Source organism: Rhinatrema bivittatum, chromosome 14 (assembly GCF_901001135.1).
Source record: "Rhinatrema bivittatum chromosome 14, aRhiBiv1.1, whole genome shotgun sequence".
Classification (NCBI taxonomy): Eukaryota; Metazoa; Chordata; class Amphibia; order Gymnophiona; family Rhinatrematidae; genus Rhinatrema; species Rhinatrema bivittatum.
In genome coordinates, this window is record NC_042628.1 from 3,792,123 (window position 1) to 3,804,874 (window position 12,752).

The window sequence follows — 12,752 nt, forward strand, 5'->3', positions numbered from 1 at the left end:
CCGAAAGAGTAAATAACCGATTCACATCTACCCGTTCTAGACCTCTCATGATTTTAAACACCTCTATCATATCCCCCCTCAGTCGTCTCTTCTCCAAGCTGAAAAGTCCTAACCTCTTTAGTCTTTCCTCATAGGGGAGTTGTTCCATTCCCCTTATCATTTTGGTAGCCCTTCTCTGTACCTTCTCCATCGCAATTATATCTTTTTTGAGATGCGGCGACCAGAATTGTACACAGTATTCAAGGTGCGGTCTCACCATGGAGCGATACAGAGGCATTATGACATTTTCCATTTTATTCATCATTCCTTTTCTAATAATTCCCAACATTCTGTTTGCTTTTTTGACTGCCGCAGCACACTGAACCGACGATTTCAATGTGTTATCCACTATGACACCTAGATCTCTTTCTTGGGTTGTAGCATCTAATATGGAACCCAACATCGTGTAATTATAGCATGGGTTATTTTTCCCTATATGCATCACCTTGCACTTATCCACATTAAATTTCATCTGCCATTTGGATGCCCAATTTTCCAGTCTCACAAGGTCTTCCTGCAATTTATCACAATCTGCTTGTGATTTAACTACTCTGCACAATTTTGTGTCATCTGCAAATTTGATTATCTCACTCGTCGTATTTCTTTCCAGATCATTTATAAATATATTGAACAGTAAGGGTCCCAATACAGATCCCTGAGGCACTCCACTGTCCACTCCCTTCCACTGAGAAAATTGCCCATTTAATCCTACTCTCTGTTTCCTGTCTTTTAGCCAGTTTGCAATCCACGAAAGGACATCACCACCTATCCCATGACTTTTTACTTTTCCTAGAAGCCTCTCATGAAAAGGAAAGGTATTGAGTAGTTAACCAGTAAAAGGTGTCACAGTGGATAACACATTGACATTGTCGGCTCAGTGTGCTGTGGTGGTCAAAGAAACAAACAGCATGGGGAAGATTTTATAACGTACGCAAGCATAAGGGGGGTGTGTGTACGTTTGCAAACTCCACGCGGAGACGCAATCGGGCCTTCCCCAGTTCCCTAACCCCCTGCCTAAGCTTCCTTCCCCTTCCCCCCTCCTCCCCACCCCCCTAAAACTAACCTCCTTTGGCTAAGTGTTTTTGGTTTATTACTTGTTGCTCCTTGGGAGCAGAAGTAATTTATGTGTGCTTGCCGGCTGCTGGTGCGCGCTTCCCTGGGACAGCAGCTAATGCGCGACTATGCACGCAGGCCTTCTAAAATCCATCCAGATGTTAGCAAATATTAGGAAGGGAATGAATAAAAGGGAAAATGTCATAATGCCTCTGTATCGCTCCATGGTGAGACCGCACCTTGAATACTGTGTACAATTCTGGTCGCCGCATCTCAAAAACGATATAATTGCGATGTAGAAGGTACAGAGAAGGGCAACCAAAATGATAAAGGGGATGGAACAGCTCCCCTATGAGGAAAGGCTAAAGAGGTTAGGACTTTTCAGCTTGGAGAAGAGACGGCTGAGGGGGGATATGATAGAGGTGTTTAAAATCATGAGAGGTCTAGAACGGGTAGATGTGAATCGGTTATTTACTCTTTCGGATAGTAGAAAGACTAGGGGGCACTCCATGAAGTTAGCAAGGAGCACATTTAAAACAAATCAGGAAACATTTTTCACTCAATGCACAATTAAGCTCTGGAATTCATTGCCAGAGGATGTGGTAGAAGCAGTTAGTGTAGTTGGCTTTAAAAAAAGTTTGGTGAAGTTCCTAGAGGAATCCATAAACTGCTATTAGTCAAGTTGACTTAAAGGTGAATTTTGAAACCGGCACACGGTCGCACATGTGCGTGCATGTGTCGGCCCTCGCCCAGGGACGCAGCTATTTTATAACATATGTGCGTATATGCACACGTGCTATAAAATAGCCTGGCCACATGCAAACGTGTGCCCAGTTTTAAGTGGAAGTGCGCCTGTGCATGCAAAAGCCGCTTCAACCGTGTAAGTGTGCAGATTTTAAACGGGCCGATGCCAGTGCCTGTTTTAGGCGTTCCTCCCTGGATCGGTCTTACAAACCCTTCTGGTTTGATAGCCTGTGCACCCCCAGTTACCCCAGACCCTTTACACCCCTCCAAAATGGCTCATTAGTTGTTTTTTTTTTTACGTACGCGCCATCCATAGGAAAAGTAAGGTTATGTGGCAGGGGACCTTGGCGCGTCAGATCGTGCAAGTATTTTATGTGCAAATTTCTGGTTCCAGTTCTGCCCGCCCGGGTCACAGCCACGCCCATCCCCTTTTGCGCTCGCTGCGGGAGATACCCGTACCTGGCCAGGTTTTAACATCTGCTCGGCGGGGGCCGGCCCATCAAAGTCACGCGTCGTCCTGCTTGTAAAAGTCACCGTTTGGGGAATAGCCACTGTTTATTACTGGCATCAGTGGCAACGCATTTATTTAATGTTTGGGTCCTGGATTGGGAACTTGATGGACCCTCGGTCTGTCCCAGTAAGGCAACTTCTTATGTTCTTAAGAATTTTTTTTCTTGTAGCATTTTTGGTGAGCTATGGATCTTACAGTTTATTTTATTACAAAACCGCTTTTGGTTCTGGAAACTTGGCACTTACTTGATCAAGAGGTTTTCATATAGGCTCAAAAAAACAATTATGATTAAATAATTCATAGAACAGTTCTTACTCTTACCCAATGTATAAAAGAGCACTCTCTGGGTAGTCCTGAAAGTCAGCTGGAGGTCCATTTTCCATTATTCGTTTTGTCATGCAACTTAACTGCAGATAAATTAATATTGAAGAGAAAAATATTAATATAAAAAATTAGTAACTGAATAGTAGAATATCATATGATTTGTTTTTTATATATATTCTGTATACAGTAGGGTTGGCTCGCAGGTTATCCACAGAATGTTATAAAATAAGCCAAACAGGGATTTAACGTTCTGTGCACTGTGTGCTTGCATATTTCATGTTACAGCAAAGACAGAATGAGGATAACTTTGAAACAGCCATGCGGGCGCACATGTACGTGCGTATGCCGGCTCATGCCCAGCGACATGTGCGTGTCTATGCATGCATGTTATAAAAGAGCCTGGATGTGCATACACATGTGCACAAAGACAGAATGAGGATAACTTTGAAACAGCCATGCGGGCGCACATGTACGTGCGTATGCCGGCTCATGTCCAGCGACATGTGCGTGTCTATGCATGCATGTTATAAAAGAGCCTGGATGTGCATACACATGTGCACAAAGACAGAATGAGGATAACTTTGAAACAGCCATGCGGGCGCACATGTACGTGCGTATGCCGGCTCATGCCCAGCGACATGTGCGTGTCTATGCATGCATGTTATAAAAGAGCCTGGATGTGCATACTCATGTGCACAAAGACAGAATGAGGATAACTTTGAAACAGCCATGCGGGCGCACATGTACGTGCGTATGCCGGCTCATGCCCAGCGACATGTGCGTGTCTATGCATGCATGTTATAAAAGAGCCTGGATGTGCATACACATGTGCACAAAGACAGAATGAGGATAACTTTGAAACAGCCATGCGGGCGCACATGTACGTGCGTATGCCGGCTCATGCCCAGCGACATGTGTGTGTCTATGCATGCATGTTATAAAAGAGCCTGGATGTGCATACACATGTGCACAAAGACAGAATGAGGATAACTTTGAAATAGCCATGCGGGCGCACATGTACGTGCGTATGCCGGCTCATGCCCAGCGACATGTGCGTGTCTATGCATGCATGTTATAAAAGAGCCTGGATGTGCATACACATGTGCACAAAGACAGAATGAGGATAACTTTGAAACAGCCATGCGGGCGCACATGTACGTGCGTATGCCGGCTCATGCCCAGCGACATGTGCGTGTCTATGCATGCATGTTATAAAAGAGCCTGGATGTGCATACACATGTGCACAAAGACAGAATGAGGATAACTTTGAAACAGCCATGCGGGCGCACATGTACGTGCGTATGCCGGCTCATGCCCAGCGACATGTGCGTGTCTATGCATGCATGTTATAAAAGAGCCTGGATGTGCATACACATGTGCACAAAGACAGAATGAGGATAACTTTGAAACAGCCATGCGGGCGCACATGTACGTGCGTATGCCGGCTCATGCCCAGCGACATGTGCGTGTCTATGCATGCATGTTATAAAATAGCCTGGATGTGCATACACATGTGCACAAAGACAGAATGAGGATAACTTTGAAACAGCCATGCGGGCGCACATCTCCGTGCGTATGCCGGCTCATGTCCAGCGACATGTGCGTGTCTATGCATGCATGTTATAAAAGAGCCTGGATGTGCATACACATGTGCACAAAGACAGAATGAGGATAACTTTGAAACAGCCATGCGGGCGCACATGTACGTGCGTATGCCGGCTCATGCCCAGCGACATGTGCGTGTCTATGCATGCATGTTATAAAAGAGCCTGGATGTGCATACACATGTGCACAAAGACAGAATGAGGATAACTTTGAAACAGCCATGTGGGCGCACATGTACGTGCGTATGCCGGCTCATGTCCAGCGACATGTGCGTGTCTATGCATGCATGTTATAAAAGAGCCTGGATGTGCATACACATGTGCACAAAGACAGAATGAGGATAACTTTGAAACAGCCATGCGGGCGCACATGTACGTGCGTATGCCGGCTCATGCCCAGAGACATGTGCGTGTCTATGCATGCATGTTATAAAAGAGCCTGGATGTGCATACACATGTGCACAAAGACAGAATGAGGATAACTTTGAAACAGCCATGCGGGCGCACATGTACGTGCATATGCCGGCTCATGCCCAGAGACGTGCGTGTCTATGCATGCATGTTATAAAAGAGCCTGGATGTGCATACACATGTGCACAAAGACAGAATGAGGATAATTTTGAAACAGCCATGCGGGCGCACATGTACGTGCGTATGCCGGCTCATGCCCAGCGACATGTGCGTGTCTATGCATGCATGTTATAAAAGAGCCTGGATGTGCATACACATGTGCACAAAGACAGAATGAGGATAACTTTGAAACAGCCATGCGGGTGCACATGTACGTGCGTATGCCGGCTCATGCCCAGAGACATGTGCGTGTCTATGCATGCATGTTATAAAAGAGCCTGGATGTGCATACACATGTGCACAAAGACAGAATGAGGATAACTTTGAAACAGCCATGCGGGCGCACATGTACGTGCGTATGCCGGCTCATGCCCAGCGACATGTGCGTGTCTATGCATGCATGTTATAAAAGAGCCTGGATGTGCATACACATGTGCACAATTTTAAATGGACATGCGCAAATGCCGTGTGTATTGTGCAAGTAGAGGGAATTTTACAAGGGACGCGCACTGATGACACAGGTAGGTTCCCAGTTTGCCCAGTTTAGGGTTAGGACTTGCAACCCCCTCCCCGGATTTTATAGCCACCCTCCCCCCCTGTAGCTCCAACCCTTAAAACCCCGCTGCCTGGCCTAAATGTTTTTATTTTACTACTTACACGTCCTTCCTATGCAGCGGGGACCCTGGCGTGAGTATTTACATGCGCATCTCTTAGCCTTCCCCAGACACGCCCCTTTTAGGAGATCCGTGGCTTATAAAATCCGCTCGGCGTGTGCCAACTTGTATCTCCTGCTTCTGGCATGCGCCGGGATGTGTTTGTGCACTGAAAAGTTTCCATAGGACAGCCCTGCTTTACTGTTGACTGAATTGATTCAGTTACTGCTTTACTGATCATTCAATCTCCAAAATCTTTTCTAGAATTATCAGGGCTGCCCTTTTTCTTAAAACTGTTAGCTGCACAGCTGGCATCTGCTACTCATTCAGTTGTGTGCATGATCAGCCAATGTGCTAACCTGACTAATTCAAACAGAAGTCCAGTCACCGTGCATTTTGCATGCCTACAAAAATAGGTGTTGCTGTGCAATCCATTATCAAAATGCTCAGTGGGACTGCTCCATCACTCTCTCACCTTTGCTTCCCCTACTATGTTTAGGAGATTGTCTCATGAGTACTAAGAATAGGAGATGGACCACTTTGTACAAGTCGTATTTCTTACGGGCTTCTAGAGGGCGGCTACTAAAATGATCAACAATCTTCATCATCAAGCATCTAGGGACAGACCTGTGTACCCTAGAGATATGACAGAGACATTTACAAATATCCAAGGAATAAATGCACAGGAGGCGAGCCTCTTTCCTCAGAGGGGAGGATCTGGAATGAGGGGTCAAGGGATCAGAGTGAAAGGGGGTAGAATAAGGAGTAATGTAAGGAAAGGGGTTTTTTTACAGAATGGAGCAGCTTCCCCGTGGTGGAGACAAAGATAGGATTGGAATTCAAGAGAACAGTTTTTTAAATATTTGGAACAGCTAAATGATTTAGCTGGATAAGTGGCCAAATTTGCCATTTAGATGGATAACTAAATGACTTTTGAATATTGACCTCCTAGATTAGTAGAAAGTAGGGATGTGCTGTTGTTTTAAAACAACATGAAAACAGTGATATTTGTTATATCATTTTGTGTCATTTTCCATATGAAACAACACAAAAAAACTAAGAAAATAGTATTTTCTTAGTTGCCATTCATTTCATTTTAACACATGCTAAAATATTTTAGTACGAGCTAAAGCACCTCATCTGGTGCTATTCAAAGGTTAGCATGCGTTGTAAAACTGAAACACAATAAACAAAACATATGGAAAATGAAATGAAACATTTTTCTGTGCGCACCCCATGTAACGAAGCTTTGTGGTTAGACGTGGGAAGGGAGGGGAGCGGGCTGTTAACTAAGGGGTAGATTTTTTTTAAAGACGCGTTTCCCAGTGCGTGCACATGGACGCGGATATTTTATAGTGCGCGTGTTATAAAATACGATATCCGCGTGCACTTGCACGGTGATGCGAGTAGGGCTTCCCAGTTCCCTATACCCCTACCTAACCTTCCTACCCTTTCCCCTCTCCTCCCCTCCCCTCTCCTCTCCTAACCCTTCCCTAGCTATAATAATTTTCGTTGTTTTTTTACCTTGCTGCTCTGAAGGAGCAGCAGTGGACTCCGTGTGCCAGCCGGCTGCCGGCGCGCTTCCCCAGGACAGCGGCTAATGGCGCTCTCCCGGCCCGCCCCTCACCCACACGCCCAGCACTTCGACGCATACTGGGGTTCACGTGCGTGGCTGGGCCCATTGTAAAATGTGCACGGTGTGCGGAAGGCCCGGCCACGCGCATAAACCCTGAAAGGTACACGCGTAGCCCTTGGAAAATGTGCTTGTAAGGGGGGGATCTTCCAAGATGGTGCAGTACACAGGGGGGAGATGGCAAATGCTGTCCTGGATAAGGAGAAATATCTCATCGCGGGCATGTTTAATGGGTGTCAGTTGGATGTATTCTTTGTAGTGGGAACAGGAATAACTGGGCAGACTGGGTGGGCCAGTTTTCATGTTTCTGCTGTGTTATTATGAGGTCTGTATCCAAAGGCTTTCTCTGGCTAACTTCGGGAGTCAGCTGAACAAGCCTTAGTGTTTCAGGTGCCTGTCACTCCCCGCCAAGCAGCTACATTTTGTCTGGGGAAATCATAGCTGGAGAAAAAGAGGTGGCCCGGGGGCCATTCCCAGGGTGTGGTCAATACTGATACTCAGTGCTGGCTGCAAAAATACCTTGGTTAATGGTGACTGGTGAAAAGGCTTAGTCTGCTTAAGTTCAGAGCAGGTGCTTATCTGGAGCGAAGCCCACGTGACAGTCACTGCCCCTTTGCTGAGAGACCCACCTGGCCGCTGTCCAGTTGCACAGCTTTGCCCTTCATGGCTTTCACCAGGCTCACAAACTGAGCGCCCTGCAGTCCGTTGGTGGCTCCGCAGCTGAAGCCCTGCAGCACAGATGCAGACATCCTGCAGGAGAAGGAAGACGGCGTTATTCTTACCAAATAATCACAGCTTTCCACCTTTGCAGTTTAAAGTGATTATTTCCTCAAAGTCTTTTGGCAAATTCTCTCAAGAAAAACACCAGACAGCAAAATTCACCCTTTTTGCTGTATTTGAGAACCTCCCTATTTTTTACACTTTGAAGAACCTGTTAAGATTGCTTAGGGGCTGGTTCAGTTCACAGTTTCTTCTGCTAAACCGGACCGACTGAGTCAGAACCGAAGGAAAGGGTCCTCCGGGTTCCTACCAAAACTGAGTGGAACCTAAAGAGGTTCCGAGTCCGACCCAAAGCCACTTCTAGTACTTAAGGGGCTGCCAGGGAAAAGAAAAATTAGCCGAGTTTTGGCGAGAGTCCTGAAGTGATACCAGACTTCGGTATCTAAAAGCTTACAAATAAAATCAATAAATGAACGATGGCTGTAGCTTACCCAGCGTACTGCTCGTTGGACATCACCACGGCCTGAAAGAAGACTCTGGCCTGTGCAGGGAGAGAAGCAGAGGCCTTACTGAGAGTGGAGGTCTGGCTTTCCTACAGGCATGAGGAATATGAAACCAAGAAGCCGAAGGCCTCAGAAATATTTTATTAAAGAGGCATCCTCTCAGTATTCTTCTGACTCCAGCAGATGAGGAGCCGGGGAGCCTCAGCTCCCCTGGGATTGTTGAAGTTGGTTCTTCTTTGTTTTATATTCCTCATGGCTTTGCTAGACCGACTTCCTTCCTGTTTTTTTGGGCCCTTTCCTACTGACATTACCCGGGCTCCTCGCAGCAAAGTGGAAGTATCCGCAGACTTTGTCAGCAATTTTCAGAGAGAAGGTGCCTGCCTGGGTTTTGCGAATCCCCACAGAAGTCCCACATTCCTTGTTCTGCAGGCTTAGAAAAGGGGAGGGAAGTGGGCATGCACACGTGAACCTAAACCCACACCCAGGAGCGCCCTGCGCGGACGTCTGAGTCATTCTGGGTATTTTCAGACAGGCAAACGGCTTTCAAAATTGCCCTTAAAATGGGAAAATCCCTTTAGCGCCCCTGGCCCGTGTATGTCTTAGAGAATATGTTTGAACACACGTGTGCAGGAAATATCCCCAAGGGTACAGAATCGGAAGAAAATATCCATGGAGCCCAGCTCTGATGAACACGGGCTCGCTGGGAGTCTTCTGTGCCTGTCGCCCCCACCAAGAAGACACTCTGTGCAGCCTGCTGTGCATGAGCACCTGCTTATAGGGGGTTTTCTCTGCCCTATTCACTAAATCAACCTTGTGTGAAGGAAGGGAAGAGGCAATGTGAGAGATTCAAGGCCAAAGGAATAGAGCAAATCAGTACCTGGGCTGATGTCCATTTCTTCTCATTTATCGCATCGATAGCAATGCTAGGAAGCCCGAGTTTGGACGGAGGAATCATGTCTGCCAGATTATTGGGGACGACGCTGAAAATATTTCCTGTTGTGCTTTTCAGGATCTGCAAATGAGCAGGAAAGAAAGCATCTTAGCATGCAGACCTCACAGTCCTTCTCAGAGCCCTCGCTTTTCTGCGGCAGATTCTTCAAGATTTACGGCAAGAAATTAGTCAATTCTGTGCCAGACTTTTAAAAAATTCAGTGTCAATTATATGGCAGATTTACAAAATTTTGCATAAAGATTCACACCGCTCATTATTCAAAAAAGTTTGTTGTTTTTAATTGAAAACCATTTTTGTTGTTTGTTGTTAAACAATATTTCAACTATAAACAAAATTCACCAAGTATAAAATCAACATCAACTTTAGGCCTATAGAGTGCTACATGCCCGGGCCTGCTCACCTCGCTAGCTCCTTTGAAAGTCACGAGTCGGCCTGCCCAGCGGCAGCCGCGAGCTCCTCCAGGCCTCGGCGTCCCTCAGCGGCGGTCGCCGGGCCTTCCACTGACTGCGCACCAGGCCTCACGCCAGACTTCGGCGTCCCCAGTGGCGTTAGCTACGCCCCTACGCGCGCAGACCGCCCGGCCTCGTGTAGGGCCAGGGGCAGGTCCTGGCTCCACGCCGCGCCCTGATTGAACGTACGATATAAGGAAGTCCCTGCCTGCACTTCCTTGTCTTGGTAATCGGGTCGGCACTGCAAGTGTACTAGTTTGCCTCCGCGTTCACACTCTTGTTCCAGCCTCCTACTGTTCCAGTGTCCTTCTGTTCCAGCCTTGTCCAGCGTCCTTCTGTTCCAGCGTCTGTCTGTTCTGTCTCCCCAGGTAGTATCCTCGGAACGTCTCTCTGGTACTGACCTCGGCCTGCTCCTTGACCATTCTGTTCGCTGCATGGATCCTGACCTCTGCCTGCCTTGTGACCTCGTCTGACCTCTGGAACCTGACCCCTGCTTTGTTGACTATTCCTCGGACTGATCCTGGAATTCTGACCCCGGCTGCCATTGACTACGTCTCCTGATTCTGGCTCTGTCCCTTGCCTTGTCATCGCCTATGCTGTTCCGACCTTCCTTGCTCCTCCAGACCTACAGCCTAGTGTCCGACTGCGCTCCCTTGCTGTTCATGGGTGCACCTCTCTACTTCCTCTCCAGGGGACCCTGCGAGGCCCACCTAAGTCTAAGTGGACCGGGTCCCTACGGGTTCTACCCAGGGGGCCGCAGGCTTCCAGTGGTGAAGCTCATCCTAGCCTCTGTCTCCTCCTGTGCTCCTCCACCTGGGGGCAGGGGCTTCCTGGTCCCTACCAGGGAGCCGTTCTCCACTGCTCCAGGACAAGGATCCACCTCCAAGCGCAACATAGAGGTCCATATTCAGTAGGCCAGTTAGTGGACTAGTAATCCGACTAAAGTTAGCATTTAATGGGATAAATGTCCTGCTGACTGGATCATCCTAAAATTATCTGGCTACATCTAGCCGGATAACAAAAACATCTTAACTGTCTATGTCTGAATATAGCAGGGAAGGTCTTTTAGTTATCCAGCTGTGGGCAACTTAACCAGATATCGTTAAAAGAAATGCGGCATCAGAAATCGAAAGCTGGAAAATACAGGGGCCAGAGAGCCAGTCCCCTCCCTCCCCCCAAAATATCTCAGGCTGGGGGTCTCCCCACCACCCAAAATCTTTTAATGGCCCAGAGGCCCCCTGACCTCCCTCCCCTTCCACCCACCCTCAAGGATACTAAGTGGCGTGGAGCCCCCCCCTCCCCCCCCAATGTCTTCTTTTGCTTTGCTGGGAGCAAGGGACCCAATGTTTTTGTTTTAATTCTCGCTGCGCCTTCAGAGCAGGAGTAATTTCTGCGCGCGCGCTTCCCCAGGACCAGGGTCTCGTGGCCCCCGCCCCTTTACCGGCAGATACACGCCTGGCTGGTCCATTTTTAAAATGCGCTCAGCCCCACCACACGCGTACCTGCCGGATTTTACGCGCGCCGGCGTTTGAAAATTCAGGCGATAGTATGCGCGCACAGTGACCCTGAATGATAAACCCAGGCGGGGATTTCATAAAGCGCATGCTTGCTCGCTTACTAAAATCACCAGTTCCCCAAGACTCTTTAGCGCTTCACCCAGACCTCCCACCCAAAAACTGCAAACAGAAAAGTCCAATTTCACTTGCACGACAAATTAGAAGGTGTAAAACTGTACGAATAGATTTATTGCAAAGTAGCAGCAACTGTGCTTATTTCTGACTTTCTGCCACATGAAATGGAAAACATGCACGAACTCTCAGCATTTGTAAACCACGTGTGTGTGAGTGCATGCTACATACATGTGTATGTGCTATTTTCGTGTCTGGAAATGAACTCCTTAGTGGGCACACGGTAACAGACACAAAAGGGGGTGAATTAACCCAAGTTTGAAACTTGTCAGCAGAACTGCCAGTCACAAAGCTGAATGACTTGGGTGGGTGGGCAGCTCTCTTTTGCCCTCACGTTTCTGTGTTTGTATGAACTGAAATTAATGCCATCCCTGTTGGCACTTATAGAAGTCTTTGTAGCTGGTGTATGGGGGCCACATATGCAGTGCAAGAAAGTTTGTATAAAGATAAAATTCTTCTATAGGGGACATCACACATCCCGGAATTCTATCAGAATCACTTTGCTGCATTACCCTCGCCATCTTCCATTGCACAACACTTAAAGACACTCACATTTTGCACAAATCTCTGCTTCAGAGGTATAGGTGCCATTTCCATGGGACCAGTAAAACCGGGATTTGCAGCAAGGCTTAGGACTTCGCTGTTCCCCAACTTATTCATTTCATCGGCTGGGACTCCAGGAAGCAGATGCCCCAGAGCTTGAAGACTTGTCACATTGATCTAAAAAACAATAGATGCAATCGTATGACTTCTCTGTATATGTTTGTTCTGGTCGTCAGATAGGCTGGGGATCATTGTGCACTGCTTTCTACTTATTGAGAACCATTCCTAGAGAACTGACTGCGTTTCAGAGATAACCCTTCAATCGCTGTTTGGTAACACTGAGGAAACATGTTCGGATGGGATGACATTTTCTGAATTTCTACCTTTCTGTCTTTATCCTGGAAATACTTCTAGGGTGAAATTTCTATAAGCGATGGAGGCAGTGAAGAGAGCACAGATAACCTTCTTCCCCCATGACCTCCCCATCTCCGATACACATACAAGCTCCCCATTCCCCATGGCCTTCGATTCTGTTTTACCTTGAATCCACCTTTCATTAATGATGTCACTATGGCGTATGACTGCATTGCGCTCCATTCTGAATACATTGACAGCTGTGGAAGCATCACTTGCAGAGTTTTCCCATCAATTTTATCCATGATTGTTGATGGAGACAGGTTAACTGCAAAATGGCCAAGCTTCGTAAGTGTATCTTGGGAATAGTAGTCAATGGAGTCAAGTAGTGCTGGAATCATCTACAAAATAA

The 12,752-nt window shown here is 47.2% G+C and overlaps 1 protein-coding gene across 1 annotated transcript in view; it reads right to left on the reverse strand.

Moving 5' to 3' along the window:
- Positions 1–12,752, reverse strand: part of LOC115076197 — a 43,384-nt gene that overhangs the window by 20,712 nt on the left and 9,920 nt on the right. The window contains exons 22-27 of the mRNA XM_029577374.1: positions 12,526–12,741; positions 11,996–12,163; positions 9,232–9,366; positions 8,343–8,392; positions 7,761–7,881; positions 2,669–2,754 (exon numbers count right to left, since the gene is read on the reverse strand). Of these exons, the coding sequence (XP_029433234.1) occupies positions 2,669–2,754; positions 7,761–7,881; positions 8,343–8,392; positions 9,232–9,366; positions 11,996–12,163; positions 12,526–12,741 (776 nt within the window). The remainder of the gene's footprint in view (positions 1–2,668; positions 2,755–7,760; positions 7,882–8,342; positions 8,393–9,231; positions 9,367–11,995; positions 12,164–12,525; positions 12,742–12,752) is intronic.